General features: G+C 55.4%; 1 protein-coding gene and 1 long non-coding RNA gene across 3 annotated transcripts in view; both read left to right on the top strand.

Moving 5' to 3' along the window:
• Positions 1-16,631, top strand: part of LOC142907236 (uncharacterized) — a 46,378-nt gene that overhangs the window by 3,752 nt on the left and 25,995 nt on the right. The gene's annotated exons all lie outside the window — the stretch shown is intronic.
• Positions 1,863-16,631, top strand: part of LOC142907235 (suppressor of hairless protein homolog) — a 31,537-nt gene continuing 16,768 nt past the window's right edge. The window contains exons 1-4 of the mRNA XM_076056478.1: positions 1,863-2,142; positions 6,130-6,180; positions 11,382-11,519; positions 14,821-14,933. Of these exons, the coding sequence (XP_075912593.1) occupies positions 2,025-2,142; positions 6,130-6,180; positions 11,382-11,519; positions 14,821-14,933 (420 nt within the window). The 5' untranslated portion in view covers positions 1,863-2,024. The remainder of the gene's footprint in view (positions 2,143-6,129; positions 6,181-11,381; positions 11,520-14,820; positions 14,934-16,631) is intronic.

Genomic DNA, 16,631 nt, shown 5'->3' with positions numbered 1-16,631 from the left:
CTGAGCGACCTCACTAGCCACCCTCCTAACGGTGAATCGGTTCACCCACCCAGAGCCTGGACCTAATCTCCATCTGTTGCCATCTCGCTCCCTTCCAACACTCAGCGGGGAGTGCGTGTCGCGTGCATGTCACATGCGTGTGACTGCGTGTCCAAGCGCCGTGTCACGTGTTCAAGCGGTCAGCGCCGTTGTCACGTGTTCAAGCGGTCACTCGCCATCTGACTCACGTGACTCCGGTGTCCCCTCTCTCTCTCTACCCCCCTCTCTCTCTACCCCCTCTCTTCCTACTCCATGTCGCTCTCTCTGCGTGCATCTGCACGCAGCCCTTCTCGTTCGTAGTCAAACGCTCACCGTGTCTCTCCAACTCCCATCTCTCACCGTGTCTCTCTCACCGTGTCTCTCCAACTCCATCTCTCACCGTGTCTCTCTCACCGTGTCTCTCTCACCGTGTCTCTCCAACTCCCATCTCTCACCGTGTCTCTCTCACCGTGTCTCTCTCACCGTGTCTCTCTCACCGTGTCTCTCTCACCGTGTCTCTCCAACTCCCATCTCTCACCGTGTCTCTCTCACCGTGTCTCTCCAACTCCCATCTCTCACCGTGTCTCTCTCACCGTGTCTCTCTCACCGTGTCTCTCTCACCGTGTCTCTCTCACCGCGTCTCTCTCACCGCGTCTCTCTCACCGCGTCTCTCCCCCTCCATCTCTCACCGCGTCTCTCTCACCGCGTCTCTCTCACCGCGTCTCTCTCACGTGTCTCTCCAACTCCCATCTCTCACCGTGTCTCTCTCACCGTGTCTCTCTCACCGTGTCTCTCTCACCGTGTCTCTCTCACCGCGTCTCTCTCACCGCGTCTCTCTCACCGCGTCTCTCCCCCTCCATCTCTCACCGCGTCTCTCTCACCGCGTCTCTCTCACCGCGTCTCTCTCACCGTGTCTCTCTCACCGTGTCTCTCTCACCGTGTCTCTCTCACCGTGTCTCTCTCACCGCGTCTCTCTCACCGCGTCTCTCTCATCGTGTCTCTCCCCCTCCATCCCTCACCGTGTCTCTCTCACCGTGTCTCTCTCACCGTGTCTCTCTCACCGTGTCTCTCTCACCGTGTCTCTCACCATGTCTCTCTCACCGTGTCTCTCTCTCCGTGTCTCTCTCACCCTGTCTCTCTCACCGTGTCTCTCTCTCTGTGTCTCTCTCACCGTGTCTCTCTCACCGTGTCTCTGTCACCGTGTCTCTCCCCCTCCATCTCTCACCATGTCTCTCTCACCGTGTCTCTCTCACCGTTTCTCTCTCACCGTGTCTCTCCCCCTCCATCTCTCACCATGTCTCTCTCACCGTGTCTCTCTCACCGTGTCTCGCTCACCGTGTCTCTCTCACCGCGTCTCTCTCACCGCGTCTCTCTCCCCGTGTCTCTCTCTCCCCGTGTCTCTCTATCACCGCGTCTCTCTCTCACCATGTCTCTATCACCGCGTCTCTCTCTCACCGTGTCTCTCTCACTGCGTCTCTCTCACCGCGTCTCTCTCACCGCGTCTCTCTCACCGCGTCTCTCTCACCGCGTCTCTCTCACCGCGTCTCTCTCACCGTGTCTCTCTCACCGCGTCTCTCTCATCGTTTCTCTCTCACCGCCTCTCTCTCACCGTGTCTCTCCCCCTCCATCTCTCACCGTGTCTCTCTCACCGTATCTCTCTCACCACGTCTCTCTCACCGCGTCTCTCTCATCGTGTCTCTCCCCCTCCATCTCTCACCGTGTCTCTCTCACCGCGTCTCTCTCACCGTGTCTCTCTCACCGCGTCTCTCTCATCGTGTCTCTCCCCTCCATCTCTCACCGTGTCTCTCTCACCGTGTCTCTCTCACCACGTCTCTCTCACCGCGTCTCTCTCACCATGTCTCTCTCTCACCGTGTCTCTCTCTCACCGCGTCTCTCTCTCACCGCGTCTCTCTCTCACCGTGCCTCCCTCTCTGTCTCCTCGTGCGCAGAACTTCTGCACGGCCAAGACGCTGTACATCTCCGACTCGGACAAGCGGAAGCACTTCATGCTGTCTGTCAAGATGTTCTACGGTAACGGCGACGAGATCGGCGTGTTCAGCAGCAAGCGGATCAAAGTCATCTCGAAGCCGTCCAAGAAGAAGCAGTCGCTCAAGAACGCCGATCGTGAGTGGCGGACACAGAGAGGGAGGGAGGAGGTGGGGGGAGAGAGGGTGGTGGTGGTGGTGGTGAGGAGAGAGAGAGAGAGAGACACGGGGAGAGAGAGACACGGGGAGAGAGACGCGGGGAGAGAGAGACGGTGAGAGAAACGGGGAGAGAGAGACGGTGAGAGAGACCGGGAGAGTGAGACGGTGAGAGAGATGGGGAGAGAGAGATACGGAGAGAGAGAGACATGGGGAGAGAGAGACGGGGAGAGAGAGACAGGGGAGAGAGAGACGGGAGAGAGAGACACGGGGAGAGAGAGAGACACGGGGAGAGAGACACGGGGAGAGAGACACGGGGAGAGAGAGACACGGGGAGAGAGAGACACGGGGAGAGAGAGACACGGGGAGAGAGAGACGGGGAGAGAGAGAGACATGGGGAAGAGAGAGACGGGGAGAGATAGACACGGGGAGAGAGAGACACGGGGAGAGAGACGCGGTGAGAGAGACACGGGGAGAGAGAGACGGGGAGAGAGAGACAGGGAGAGAGAGACATGGGGAGAGAGAGACATAGGGAGAGAGAGACACGGGGAGAGAGAGACACGGGGAGAGAGAGACACGGGGAGAGAGAGAGACACGGGGAGAGAGAGACACGGGGAGAGAGAGACGGGGAGAGAGACCGGGAGAGAGACACGGGGAGAGAGAGACGGTGAGAGAGAGACACGGGGAGAGAGAGATATAGGGAGATAGAGACGGGGAGAGAGAGACATGGGGAGAGAGAGACGGTGAGAGAGAGACACGGGGAGAGAGAGACGGGGGAGAGAGACCGGGAGAGAGACACGGGGAGAGAGAGACACGGGTAGAGAGAGACGCGGTGAGAGAGAGACACGGGGAGAGAGAGACACGGGGAGAGAGAGACGGGGAGAGAGAGACAGGGAGAGAGATACACGGGGAGAGAGAGACACGGGGAGAGAGAGACACGGGGAGAGAAAGACACGGGGAGAGAGAGACACGGGGAGAGAGAGAGACGGGGAGAGAGAGAGACACGGGGAGAGAGAGAGACACGGGGAGAGAGAGAGACACGGGGAGAGAGAGAGACACGGGGAGAGAGACGCGGTGAGAGAGACACGGTGAGAGAGACACGGGGAGAGGGGGACACGGGGAGAGAGAGACACGGAGAGAGAGAGACGGGGAGAGAGAGAGACGGGGAGAGAGAGAGACGGGGAGAGAGAGACACGGGGAGAGAGACACGGGGAGAGAGACACGGGGAGAGAGAGAGACTTGGGGAGAGAGAGACAAGGGGAGAGAGAGACAGGGAGAGAGAGACACGGGGAGAGAGAGACACGGGGAGAGAGAGACACGGGGAGAGAGACATGGGGAGAGAGAGACACGGAGAGAGACAGACAGCGGGGAGAGAGACACGGGGAGAGAGAGACACGGGGAGAGAGAGACACGGGGAGAGAGAGACACGGGGAGAGAGAGACACGGGGAGAGAGAGACATGGGGAGAGAGAGGGAGAAAGACATGGGGAGAGAGACATGGGGAGAGAGAGACAGGGAGAGAGAGACATGTGGAGAGAGAGACATGTGGAGAGAGTGACATGGGGAGAGAGAGACATGTGGAGAGAGAGGAGACACGGGGAGGGAGAGACACGGGGAAGGAGCGAGAGACACAGGGCGCAAAGGAGAGAGGGGAGAGACACGGTGTGAGAGAGGGAGACACGGGGTGAGAGAGAGAGAGACACGGGGTGAGAGAGAGAGACACGGGGTGAGAGAGAGAGACACGGGGTGAGAGAGAGAGACACAGGGAGAGAGAGAGAGGGTGAGTGAGTGAATTAGTGTGTGAGTTGATGTGTGGGTGTGTGAGTTGGTGGGTGAGTGTGTGATGGGTAACTTAGTAGATGAGTGGGTGTGTGTGAGGGTGAGTGGGTGGGTAGGTGAGTGAGTGAGTGAGTGCCTAAGTGGGTGAGTAAGTAAGTTGGTGAGTGGGTGGGTGGATGAATGTGAGAGAGAGCGAGTGAGGAGCCGTTCGTGTGCGACACTATGAACCCGGTAAACCCGGGTTCGATTCCCGCCCACGGCCAAAACCACCGGTGACGATTATCCGAACCGGTCCTGGGCCTCCCCTAGGTCGACTGGGCCTCAAATGAGTACCTGGTGCGGTGTGTAAACATCGCCACCGGGGAGACAAAGGCGGGGCCGGGCCCTCGTGTGCCGTGCCGACCTTGATAGGAGGTCCTGGCTTTCATGACTTGCCCCAACAGACCGTTAAGGGGTATACGGGGGATCTTTGTCTTTGTATTTACACGTTCGTGTGTGCGTGTCCGTGTGTGCGTGTCCGTGTGTATCCGTGTGTGCTGTGTGTATTTACAATTGTGAATGTGCGTAGTGCGTAGTGTGTGTGTGTAAGTGTCTGTGTGTGTGTGTGTGTACCTACGTGCTTTGTGTGTCAGTGGGGTTGGCGCAGTAGGGGGGCACAGGTGGGTGCATCCGCACGGTCATCGCAGTCAGTCAAACCCATGTCACCTGTTACTTCTACCCCATGAGGCTCCTGCACCTAGCCTGGCACAGTAGGGGCACAGCTGGTGGTGCATCAGCTCAGTCATCTCAGTCAGACGACCCGTGGCACCTGCTGGGTCTGCCCCCGTGACCTCCTGCCGGCGGGCGTTCGACGCTTCACGTGGTGGCCTCAACGTGCACCTAGCCTGGCACAAGCGTCGTGGCGACGTCACCACCAATTAGTGGCGAATGGCGGTTGTTGTTGTTGTTGTTGTACGTGTGTGTGTCGATGCGTGTGTTATTTACACGTGTGTGTATTTACACGTGTGTGTGTGTACGTGTGTGTGTACGTGCGTGTGTATTTACGCGTGTACGTGTGTGTACGTGCGTGTGTATTTACACGTGCGTGTACGTGTGTGTGTACGTGTGTGTGTCATTGCATGTGTATTTACACGTGCGTGTGTGTGTGTACGCGTGCGTACGCGTGTGTACGTGTGTCAGTGCGTGTGTATTTACACGTGCGTGTGTGTACGCGTGTGTACGTGTGTGTGTCAGTGCGTGTGTCTTTACACGTACGTGTGTGTGTGTACGTGTGTGGCAGTGCGTGTGTATTTACACGTGCACGTGTGTGTAAGTGCGTGTGTATTTACACGTACGTGTGTGTGTGTGTACGTGTGTGTGTCAGTGCGTGTGTATTTACGCGTGTACGTGTGTGTACGTGCGTGTGTATTTACACGTGCGTGTGTGTACGCGTGTGTACGCGTGTGTGTCAGTGCGTGTGTATTTACACGTGTGTGTGTACGTGTGTGTCAGTGCGTGTGTATTTACACGTACGTGTGTGTGTGTCAGTGCGTGTGTATTTAAACGTGTGTGTGTGTACGTGCGTGTGTGTGTGTGTACGTGCGTGTGTCAGTGCGTGTGTATTTACACGTGTGTGTGTGTACGTGTGTATTTACACGTGTGTGTGTACGTGTGTGTGTGTACGTGTGTATTTACACGTGTGTGTGTGTACGTGTGTGTGTATATGTGTGTGTATTTACACGTGTGTGTGTACGTGTGTATGTGTGTGTCAGTGCGTGTGTATTTAAATGTGTGTGTGTACGTGCGTGTGTGTGTGTACGTGCGTGTGTCAGTGCGTGTGTATTTACACGTGTGTGTGTACGTGTGTACGTGTGTATTTACACGTGCGTGTGTGTACGTGTGTGTGTCAGTGCGTGTGTATTTACACGTGTGTGTGTGTACGTGTGTATTTACACGTGTGTGTGTGTACGTGTGTGTGTGTGTACGTGTGTATTTACACGTGCGTGTGTGTACGTGTGTGTGTGTCAGTGCGTGTGTATTTACACGTGCGTGTGTGTACGTGTGTACGTGTGTATTTACACGTGCGTGTGTGTACGTGTGTGTGTCAGTGCGTGTGTATTTACACGTGTGTGTGTACGTGTGTACGTGTGTATTTACACGTGTGTGTGTACGTGCGTGTGTTCTGTGTTTTCTATCACGGTGGCTGAGGACAGGCCCAAAGACCCCAAACGCCAAGAGGCCAGCAACAGACAGCACCATTGAAGGTGTAATAGTTTGACAGCTGTGAACGCACGCCTTGAATTGAGCCTCGGGTTACTGTGATGAGAGACCCTTGGGGAGGTGGAGGGATGATGGGTGGTGGTGAGTTGGTGAGTGGTTGAGTCAGCGGGTGAGTGGACAGGTTAGTGGGTGGGTGAGCGAGCGAGTGGGTGGCTGGGTTATTGATTGGGTGGGTGAGTGAGTGGGTGAGTGATTGGGTGGGTGGATAAGTGACCGGGTAAGTGAGAGAATGGGTGGGTGAGTGTGTGAGTAGGTGAGTGAGTGGATGAGTGGGCAGGTGGGTGGTTGAGTAGTTGGTTGGGTGGGTTAGTGATTTGGTGGGTGATTGAGTGAGCAGGTGAGTGGGTGGGTGAGAGTGGGTGGGTGGGTTAGTGAATGTGTGGATGATTGGGTGGGTGAGTAAGTGGTTGGGTGGTTGAGTGTGGGTGAGTGATTGGATGGGCAGGTGAGCGAGTGGTTGGGTGGGTGGGTAAGTGATCTGGGTGAGTGGTTGTGTGGGTGAGTGAGCGAGTGGTTGTGTGGGTGAGTGAGTGGTTGTGTGGATGAGTGGATGGGCTGGTGAGTGGGTGAGTGTGTGGGTGAGTGAGTGTGTGGGTTAGTGGGTGGGTGAGCGGGTGAGTGGTTAAGTGAGTGAGTCGTTAAGTGAGTGGGTGAGTGGGTGAGTGTGCGGGTGGGTGGGTGAGTGAGTAAGTGAGTGTGTGGGTGGGTGAGTGAGTGTGTGGGTGGGTGGCTGAGTGAGTAAGTGAGTGTGTGGGTGGGTGAGTGAGTGTGTGGGTGGGTGAGTGAGTGAGTGTGTGGGTGAGTGACAGTGGAGGAGGGCTACAGGGGAGGGATGGGAAGGAGTGGAGGGGTGAGGGGAGAGGAAGGGGAATGGGCGATGGTGAAGAGGTGAGGATTTCACGGAGAAATCGAGGGAGGTTATGGATGAAGACTGCTCAATGTCCTGGGACAGTAATGAGTCTATGGGTAGCAGTGTTGAGTCTATGGGTAGCAGTGTTGAGTCTATGGGTAGCAGTGTTGAGTCTATGGGTAGCAGTGTTGAGTCTATGGGTAGCAGTGTTGAGTCTATGGGTAGCAGTGTTGAGTCTATGGGTAGCAGTGTTGAGTCTATGGTGCAGTGTTGAGTCTATGGGTAGCAGTGTTGAGTCTATGGGTAGCAGTGTTGAGTCTATGGGTAGCAGTGTTGAGTCTATGGGTAGCAGTGTTGAGTCTATGGGTAGCAGTGTTGAGTCTATGGGCAGTGTTGAGCCTTTGGGTAGCAGTGTTGAGTCTATGGGTAGCAGTGTTGAGTCTATGGGTAGCAGTGTTGAGTCTATGGGTAGCAGTGTTGAGTCTATGGGTAGCAGTGTTGAGTCTATGGGTGGTAGTGTTGAGTCTATGGGCAGTGTTGAGCCTTTGGGTAGCAGTGTTGAGTCTATGGGTAGCAGTGTTGAGTCTATGGGTAGCAGTGTTGAGTCTATGGGTAGCAGTGTTGAGTCTATGGGTAGCAGTGTTGAGTCTATGGGTAGCAGTGTTGAGTCTATGGGTAGCAATGTTGAGTCTATGGGTAGCAGTGTTGAGTCTATGGGTAGGAGTGTTGAGTCTATGGGTAGCAGTGTTGAGTCTATGGGTAGCAGTGTTGAGTCTATGGGTAGCAGTGTTGAGTCTATGGGTAGCAGTGTTGAGTCTATGGGTAGCAGTGTTGAGTCTATGGGTAGCAGTGTTGAGTCTATGGGTAGCAGTGTTGAGTCTATGGGTAGCAGTGTTGAGTCTATGGGCAGTGTTGAGTCTATGGGTAACAGTGTTGAGTCTATGGGTAGCAGTGTTGAGTCTATGGGCAGTGTTGAGCCTTTGGGTAGCAGTGTTGAGTCTATGGGTAGCAGTGTTGAGTCTATGGGTAGCAGTGTTGAGTCTATGGGTAGCAGTGTTGAGTCTATGGGTAGCAGTGTTGAGTCTATGGGTAGCAGTGTTGAGTCTATGGGTAGCAGTGTTGAGTCTATGGGTAGCAGTGTTGAGTCTATGGGTAGCAGTGTTGAGTCTATGGGTAGCAGTGTTGAGTCTATGGGTAGGAGTGTTGAGTCTATGGGTAGCAGTGTTGAGTCTATGGGTAGCAGTGTTGAGTCTATGGGTAGCAGTGTTGAGTCTATGGGTAGCAGTGTTGAGTCTATGGGTAGCAGTGTTGAGTCTATGGGTAGCAGTGTTGAGTCTATGGGTAGCAGTGTTGAGTCTATGGGTAGCAGTGTTGAGTCTATGGGCAGTGTTGAGTCTATGGGTAACAGTGTTGAGTCTATGGGTAGCAGTGTTGAGTCTATGGGCAGTGTTGAGCCTTTGGGTAGCAGTGTTGAGTCTATGGGTAGCAGTGTTGAGTCTATGGGTAGCAGTGTTGAGTCTATGGGTAGCAGTGTTGAGTCTATGGGTAGCAGTGTTGAGTCTATGGGTAGCAGTGTTGAGTCTATGGGTAGCAGTGTTGAGTCTATGGGTAGCAGTGTTGAGTCTATGGGTAGCAGTGTTGAGTCTATGGGTAGCAGTGTTGAGTCTATGGGTAGCAGTGTTGAGTCTATGGGTAGGAGTGTTGAGTCTATGGGTAGCAGTGTTGAGTCTATGGGTAGCAGTGTTGAGTCTATGGGTAGCAGTGTTGAGTCTATGGGTAGCAGTGTTGAGTCTATGGGTAGCAGTGTTGAGTCTATGGGTAGCAGTGTTGAGTCTATGGGTAGCAGTGTTGAGTCTATGGGTAGCAGTGTTGAGTCTATGGGTAGCAGTGTTGAGTCTATGGGTAGCAGTGTTGAGTCTATGGGTAGCAGTGTTGAGTCTATGGGTAGCAGTGTTGAGTCTATGGGTAGCAGTGTTGAGTCTATGGGTAGCAGTGTTGAGTCTATGGGTAACAGTGTTGAGTCTATGGGTAGCAGTGTTGAGTCTATGGGTAGCAGTGTTGAGTCTATGGGCAGTGTTGAGTCTATGGGTAGCAGTGTTGAGTCTATGGGTAGCAGTGTTGAGTCTATGGGCAGTGTTGAGTCTATGGGCAGTGTTGAGTCTATGGTGCAATGTTGAGTCTATGGGCAGTGTTGAGTTTATGGTGCAGTGTTGAGTCTATGGTGCAGTGTTGAGTCTATGGGCAGTGTTGAGTCTATGGTGCAGTGTTGAGTCTATGGTGCAGTGTTGAGTCTATGGTGCAGTGTTGAGTCTATGGGCAGTGTTGAGTCTATGGGTAGCAGTGTTGAGTCTATGGGCAGTGTTGAGTCTATGGGTAGCAGTGTTGAGTCTATGGGTAGCAGTGTTGAGTCTATGGGCAGTGTTGAGTCTATGGGCAGTGTTGAGTCTATGGTGCAATGTTGAGTCTATGGGCAGTGTTGAGTCTATGGTGCAGTGTTGAGTCTATGGGCAGTGTTGAGTCTATGGTGCAGTGTTGAGTCTATGGTGCAGTGTTGAGTCTATGGTGCAGTGTTGAGTCTATGGGCAGTGTTGAGTCTGTGGGTAGCAGTGGCTCCGTGTCTGTGTGTGTGCAGTGTGCCTAGCGTCGTGTCTCTGTGTGTATCTCTCCGTGTCTCCCCGCGGTGTCTCTCCGTGTGTCTCTCCGTGTGTCTCTCCGTGTGTCTCCCTGTGTGTCTCCTCGCGGTGTCTCTGCGTGTGTCTCTGTGTGTGCAGTGTGCCTAGCGTCGTGTCTCTGTGTGTGTCTCTTGGTGTGTCTCCCCGTGTGTTTCTCCGTGTCTCCCCGCGGTGTCTCTGCATGTGCAGTGTGCCTAGCGTCGTGTCTCTCTCCGTGTGTCTCGGTGTGTCTCTCCGTGCGTCTCTCCTTGTGTCTCTGCGTGTGCAGTGTGCATAGCGTCGTGTCTCTTTGTGTGTCTCTTCGTGTGTCTCCCCGCGGTGTCTCCCCGCGGTGTCTCTGTGTGTGCAGTGTGCCTAGCGTTGTGTCTCTCCGTGTGTCTCCCCGCGGTATCTCTCCGTGTGTCTCTCTGTGTGTCTCCCCGCGGTGTCTCTGTGTGTGCAGTGTGCATAGCGTCGTGTCTCCCCGTGTGTCTCTCCCTGCGGTGTCTCTGCGTGTGCAGTGTCCATAGCGTCGTGTCTCTCCGTGTCTCCCCGCGGTGTCTCTCCGTGTGTCTCCTTGCGGTCTCTCCGTGTGTCTCTCCGTGTGTCTCTCCGTGTGTCTCCCCGTGTGTCTCTCCCCGCGGTGTCTCTGCGTGTGCAGTGTGCATAGCGTCGTGTCTCTGTGTGTGTCTCTCCGTGTGTCTCTCCGTGTGTCTCCCCGCGGTGTCTCTGCGTGTGCAGTGTGCCTAGCGTCGTGTCTCTGTGTGTGTCTCTCCGTGTGTGTCTCCCCATGTGTCTCTCCGTGTGTCTCCCCGCGGTGTCTCTGCGTGTGCAGTGTGTCTAGCGTCGTGTCTCTCCGTGTGTGTCTCCCCGTGTGTCTCTCCGTGTGTCTCCCCGCGGTGTCTCTGCGTGTGCAGTGTGCCTAGCGTCGCGTCTCCCCCCTTGTGTGTGTGCGCGTCTCTCACCCCGCGGTGTCTCTGCGTGTGCAGTGTGCCTAGCGTCGTGTCTCTGTGTGTGTCTCTCCGCGGTGTCTCCCCGTGTGTCTCCCCGCGGTGTCTCTGCGTGTGTCTCTCGGTGTCTCTCCCCGCGGTGTCTCTGCGTGTGCAGTGTGCATAGCGTCGTGTCTCTGTGTGTGTCTCTCCATGTGTGTCTCCCGCGGTGTCTCTCCGTGTGTCTCTCCGTGTGTCTCCCCGTGTGTCTCTCCCCGCGGTGTCTCTGCGTGTGCAGTGTGCCTAGCGTCGCGTCTCCCCCCTTGTGTGCGCGTGTCTCTCACCCCGCGGTGTCTCTGCGTGTGCAGTGTGCATAGCGTCATGTCTACGTGTGTGTCTCCCCCCTTGTGTGTGCGTGTCTCTCACCCCGCGGTGTCTCTGCGTGTGCAGTGTGCATAGCGTCATGTCTATGTGTGTGTCTCCCCGTGTGTGCGTCTCTCACCCCGCGGTGTCTCTGCGTGTGCAGTGTGCCTAGCGTCGCGTCCTCCCCCCTTGTGTGTGTGCGTGTCTCTCACCCCGCGGTGTCTCTGCGTGTGCAGTGTGCCTAGCGTCGCGTCTCCCCCCTTGTGTGTGTGCGTGTCTCTCACCCCGCGGTGTCTCTGCGTGTGCAGTGTGCATAGCGTCATGTCTACGTGTGTGTCTCCCCCCTTCTGTGTGTGCGTGTCTCTCACCCCGCGGTGTCTCTGCGTGTGCAGTGTGCATAGCGTCGGGCACCAAGGTGGCGCTGTTCAACCGTCTGCGTTCGCAGACAGTGAGCACGCGCTACCTTCACGTCGAGGGTGGAAACTTCCATGCCAGCTCCCAGCAATGGGGGGCGTTCTACATCCACCTGTGTAAGTGGGGGGGGTGGGTGGGTGGGTGGGTTGGTGGGTGGGTTGGTGGGGAGGAGGAGGAAGGTGGGGAGGGGAAGGGCAACAGAGGTCAATCGACCTCGGTTCTGTGGCCACCACCGCCACCACCACCACTGTTTCCAGCTCGCTTGCGTTTTATCCGCCCTGCGCTCGGCTCGTTGTTGTGAGCGTCGCTCCTCCGCCCTATGTTGTTGTTGTCGTTGTCGTTGCTGGAGGGTCGACTGCCTCCAGCTGCACGAGTAGCCTCAAGGTGCACCTAGCCTGGCACTGCCCCCAGTAGCCTCAAGGTGCACCTAGCCTGGCACTGCCCAGTAGCAGCAGTAGCAGCAGCATCCTTCACGAGCCTCCTCCACGGAGGCCGATCTTGGCACCGCTGGTAGCGCTCATCGGCAAGTCCACTCAGCTCCACGTCCTCCTGTGCCACGTCACTCCGTCTCTTCTCTAGCCCGTGTCACTTGCTCACTCACTCACTCACCCACCCAACCACCCACTCACCCACTCACTCACCCACTCACTCACCCACCCAACCACCCACTCACCCACTCACCCACCCACCCACTCACCCACTCACTCACCCACCCATTCACCCACCCACTCACTCACCCTCAGCTCCGTCTCTACTCCAGCCCGTGTCACTCGCTCACTTACCTACTCACCCACTCACCCACTTACTCACCCATACACTCACCCACTTACCCACTCACCCACTCTCCTACCCACTTACTCACCCACATACTCATACACTCACCCACTCACTGACCCACTCACTCACCCACCCACCCACTCACCCTCCTACTCACCCACTCACCCACTTACTCACCCATACACTCACCCACTTACCCACTCACCCACTCTCCTACCCACTTACTCACCCACATACTCATACACTCACCCACTCACTCACCCACTCACTCACCCACCCACCCACTCACCCTCCTACTCACCCACTCACTCACACACTCACTCACCCATACACTCATCCACTCACTCACCCACTTATCTACACACCCATACACTCACCCACTCATTCACCCACCCACTCACCCACTCACTCACTCACCCACTCACTTGCCCACTCACCCATCTCTCATGTACCACACAGTGCTGGCCTTTGTAGGCGCTGCTACTGCTGCTACGAGCAACACTTGCCCCTACAGCCTGCTAGAGGCTACACGGGGGACCTTTGTCTGCGTCTACCTTCATTGGCGCTGCTGCTGCTACTCGCTACTACCAACAGCACTTGCCCCTACAGCCTGCTAGAGGCTACACGGGGGACCTTTGTCTGTGTCTACCTTCATAGGCACTGCTGCTGCTACTCGCTACTACCAACAGCACTTGCCCCTACAGCCTGCTAGAGGCTACACGGGGGACCTTTGTCTGTGTCTACCTTCATAGACGCTGCTGCTGCTACTCGCTACTAACAGCACTTGCCCCTACAGCCTGCTAGAGGCTACACGGGGGACCTTTGTCTGTGTCTACCTTCATAGGCGCTGCTGTTGCTACTCGCTACTAACAGCACTTGCCCCTACAGCCTGCTTGAGGCTACACGGGGGACCTTTGTCTGTGTCTACCTTCATAGGCACTGCTGCTACTACTCGCTACTACCAACAGCACTTGCCCCTACAGCCTGCTAGAGGCTACACGGGGGACCTTTGTCTGTGCCTACCTTCATAGACGCTGCTGCTGCTACTCGCTACTACCAGCAGCACTTGCCCCTACAGCGCTGTTAGAGGCTACACGGGGGACCTTTGTCTGTGTCTACCTTCATAGACGCTGCTGTTGCTACTCGCTACTAACAGCACTTGCCCCTACAGCCTGCTAGAGGCTACACGGGGGACCTTTGTCTGTGCCTACCTTCATAGACTCTGCTGCTGCTGCTGCACTTGCCCCTACAGCCTGCTAGAGGCTACACGGGGGACCTTTGTCTGTGTCTACCTTCATAGGCGCTGCTGTTGCTACTCGCTACTAACAGCACTTGCCCCTACAGCCTGCTTGAGGCTACACGGGGGACCTTTGTCTGTGTCTACCTTCATAGGCGCTGCTGCTGCTGCTACTCGCTACTACCAGCAGCACTTGCCCCTACAGCGCTGTTAGAGGCTACACGGGGGACCTTTGTCTGTGTCTACCTTCATAGACACTGCTGCTGCTACTCGCTACTGACAGCACTTGCCCCTACAGCCTGCTAGACGCTACACGGGGGACCTTTGTGTCTACCTTCATAGGTGCTGCTGCTGCTACTCGCTACTAACAGCACTTGCCCCTACAGCGCTGCTAGAGGCTACACGGGGGACCTTTGTCTGCGTCTACTTTCATAGACGCTGCTGCTGCTGCTACTCGCTACTACCAGCAGCACTTGCCCCTACAGCGCTGTTAGAGGCTACACGGGGGACCTTTGTCTATGTCTACCTTCATAGGCGCTGCTGCTGCTACTCGCTACTACCAACAGCACTTGCCCCTACAGCCTGCTAGAGGCTACACGGGGGACCTTTGTCTGTGTCTACCTTCATAGGCGCTGCTGCTGCTACTCGCTACTACCAACAGCACTTGCCCCTACAGCGCTGCTAGAGGCTACACGGGGGACCTTTGTCTGCGTCTACCTTCATAGACGCTGCTGCTGCTGCTACTCGCTACTACCAGCAGCACTTGCCCCTACAGCGCTGTTAGAGGCTACACGGGGGACCTTTGTCTGTGTCTACCTTCATAGACGCTGCTGCTGCTACTCGCTACTACCAGCAGCATTTGCCCCTACAGCGCTGTTAGAGGCTACACGGGGGACCTTTGTCTGTGTCTACCTTCATAGACGCTGCTGCTGCTACTCGCTACTAACAGCACTTGCCCCTACAGCCTGCTAGAGGCTACACGGGGGACCTTTGTCTGCGTCTACCTTCATAGGCGCTGCTGCTGCTGCTACTCGCTACTACCAGCAGCACTTGCCCCTACAGCGCTGTTAGAGGCTACACGGGGGACCTTTGTCTGTGTCTACCTTCATAGACACTGCTACTCGCTACTAACAGCACTTGCCCCCACAGCGCTGTTAGAGGCTACACGGGGGACCTTTGTCTGCGTCTACCTTCATAGACGCTGCTGCTGCTGCTACTCGCTACTACCAGCAGCACTTGCCCCTACAGCGCTGTTAGAGGCTACACGGGGGACCTTTGTCTGCGTCTACCTTCATAGACGCTGCTGCTGCTGCTGCTACTCGCTACTACCAGCAGCACTTGCCCCTACAGCGCTGTTAGAGGCTACACGGGGGACCTTTGTCTGTGTTTCGTCCGTGGTGCAGTGGACGACGAAGAGTCGGAGGGTGAGGAGTTCACGGTGCGTGACGGATACATCCACTACGGGCAGACGGTGAAGCTGGTCTGCTCAGTGACGGGCATGGCGTTACCTCGCCTGGTACACACACACTCACACACAGTCACACACACAGTCACACGTACACACACACACGTGCACACACTCACACACGTACACACACAGTCACACACACAGTCACACACGTACACACACTCGCACACGTGCACACTCACACAGTCACACACGTACACACACTCACACGCGTGCACACACTCACACACAGTCACACACACTCACACGTACACACACTCACACACGTGCACACACAGTCACACACAGTCACACACGTACACACACTCGCACACAGTCACACACACTCGCACACAGTCACACACACTCACACACGTACACACACAGTCACACACACACAGTCACACACGTGCACACACAGTCACACACACTCACACGTACACACACTCACACACGTACACACACAGTCACACACGTACACACACGTACACACTCACACACTCACACACGTGCACACACAGTCACACACACTCATATGTACACACAGTCACACACACTCACACACGTACACACACTCACACACGTACACACAGTCACACACGTACACACAGTCACACACACACTCACACGCGTACATACACTCACACGCGTACACACACTCACACACAGTCACACACACACGTACACTCACACACTCACACGTACACACTCACACGTACACACTCACACGTACACACACTCACACACGTACACACACTCACACACTCACACACGTACATACACTCACACGCGTACACACACTCACACACTCACACACTCACACACACTCACACGTACACACACTCACACACTCACACACACTCACACGTACACACACTCACACAGACACACACACTCACAGACACACGCAGACAGTCACACACACACACGTACACACTCACACACACTCACACACAGTCACACACACAGTCACACACAGTCACACACACTCACACACAGTCTCACACACTCACGTACACACACTCACACACTCACACACGTACACACACTCACACACAGGCACACACGTACACACTCACACACACTCACACACAGTCACACACACAGTCACACACTCACACTCACACACACTCACACACAGTCACACACACAGTCACACACTCACACACTCACACGTACACACTCACACACTCACACGTACACACACTCACACACTCACACGTACACACTCACACGTACACACTCACACACTCACACGTACACACTCACACACTCACACGTACACACACTCACACACGTACACACACTCACACACGTACATACACTCACACGCGTACACACACTCACACACACAGTCACACACACACACATACACTCACACACTCACACACAGTCACACACTCACACACGTACACACTCACACACACTCACACACAGTCACACACACAGTCACACACTCACACACAGTCACACACACAGTCACACACTCACACGTACACACACTCACACAGTCACACACGTACACACACTCACACACAGTCACACACGTACACACACACACACAGTCACACACTCACACGTACACACTCACACGTACACACTCACACACTCACACACGTACACACACTCACACACAGTCACACACACTCACGTACACACACTCACACACTCACACACGTACACAATCACACACACTCACACACAGTCACACACACAGTCACACACTCACACTCACACACACTCACACACAGTCACACACACAGTCAC

The sequence above is a fragment of the Petromyzon marinus genome, chromosome 76, assembly GCF_048934315.1.
Source record: "Petromyzon marinus isolate PM22_M1 ecotype Great Lakes invasive population chromosome 76, UKy_Petmar_22M1.pri1.0, whole genome shotgun sequence".
NCBI classification, from domain to species: domain Eukaryota; kingdom Metazoa; phylum Chordata; class Hyperoartia; order Petromyzontiformes; family Petromyzontidae; genus Petromyzon; species Petromyzon marinus.
Note: the sequence above shows the minus strand (reverse complement) of the source record. Positions and strands in the feature narration are given on the sequence as shown.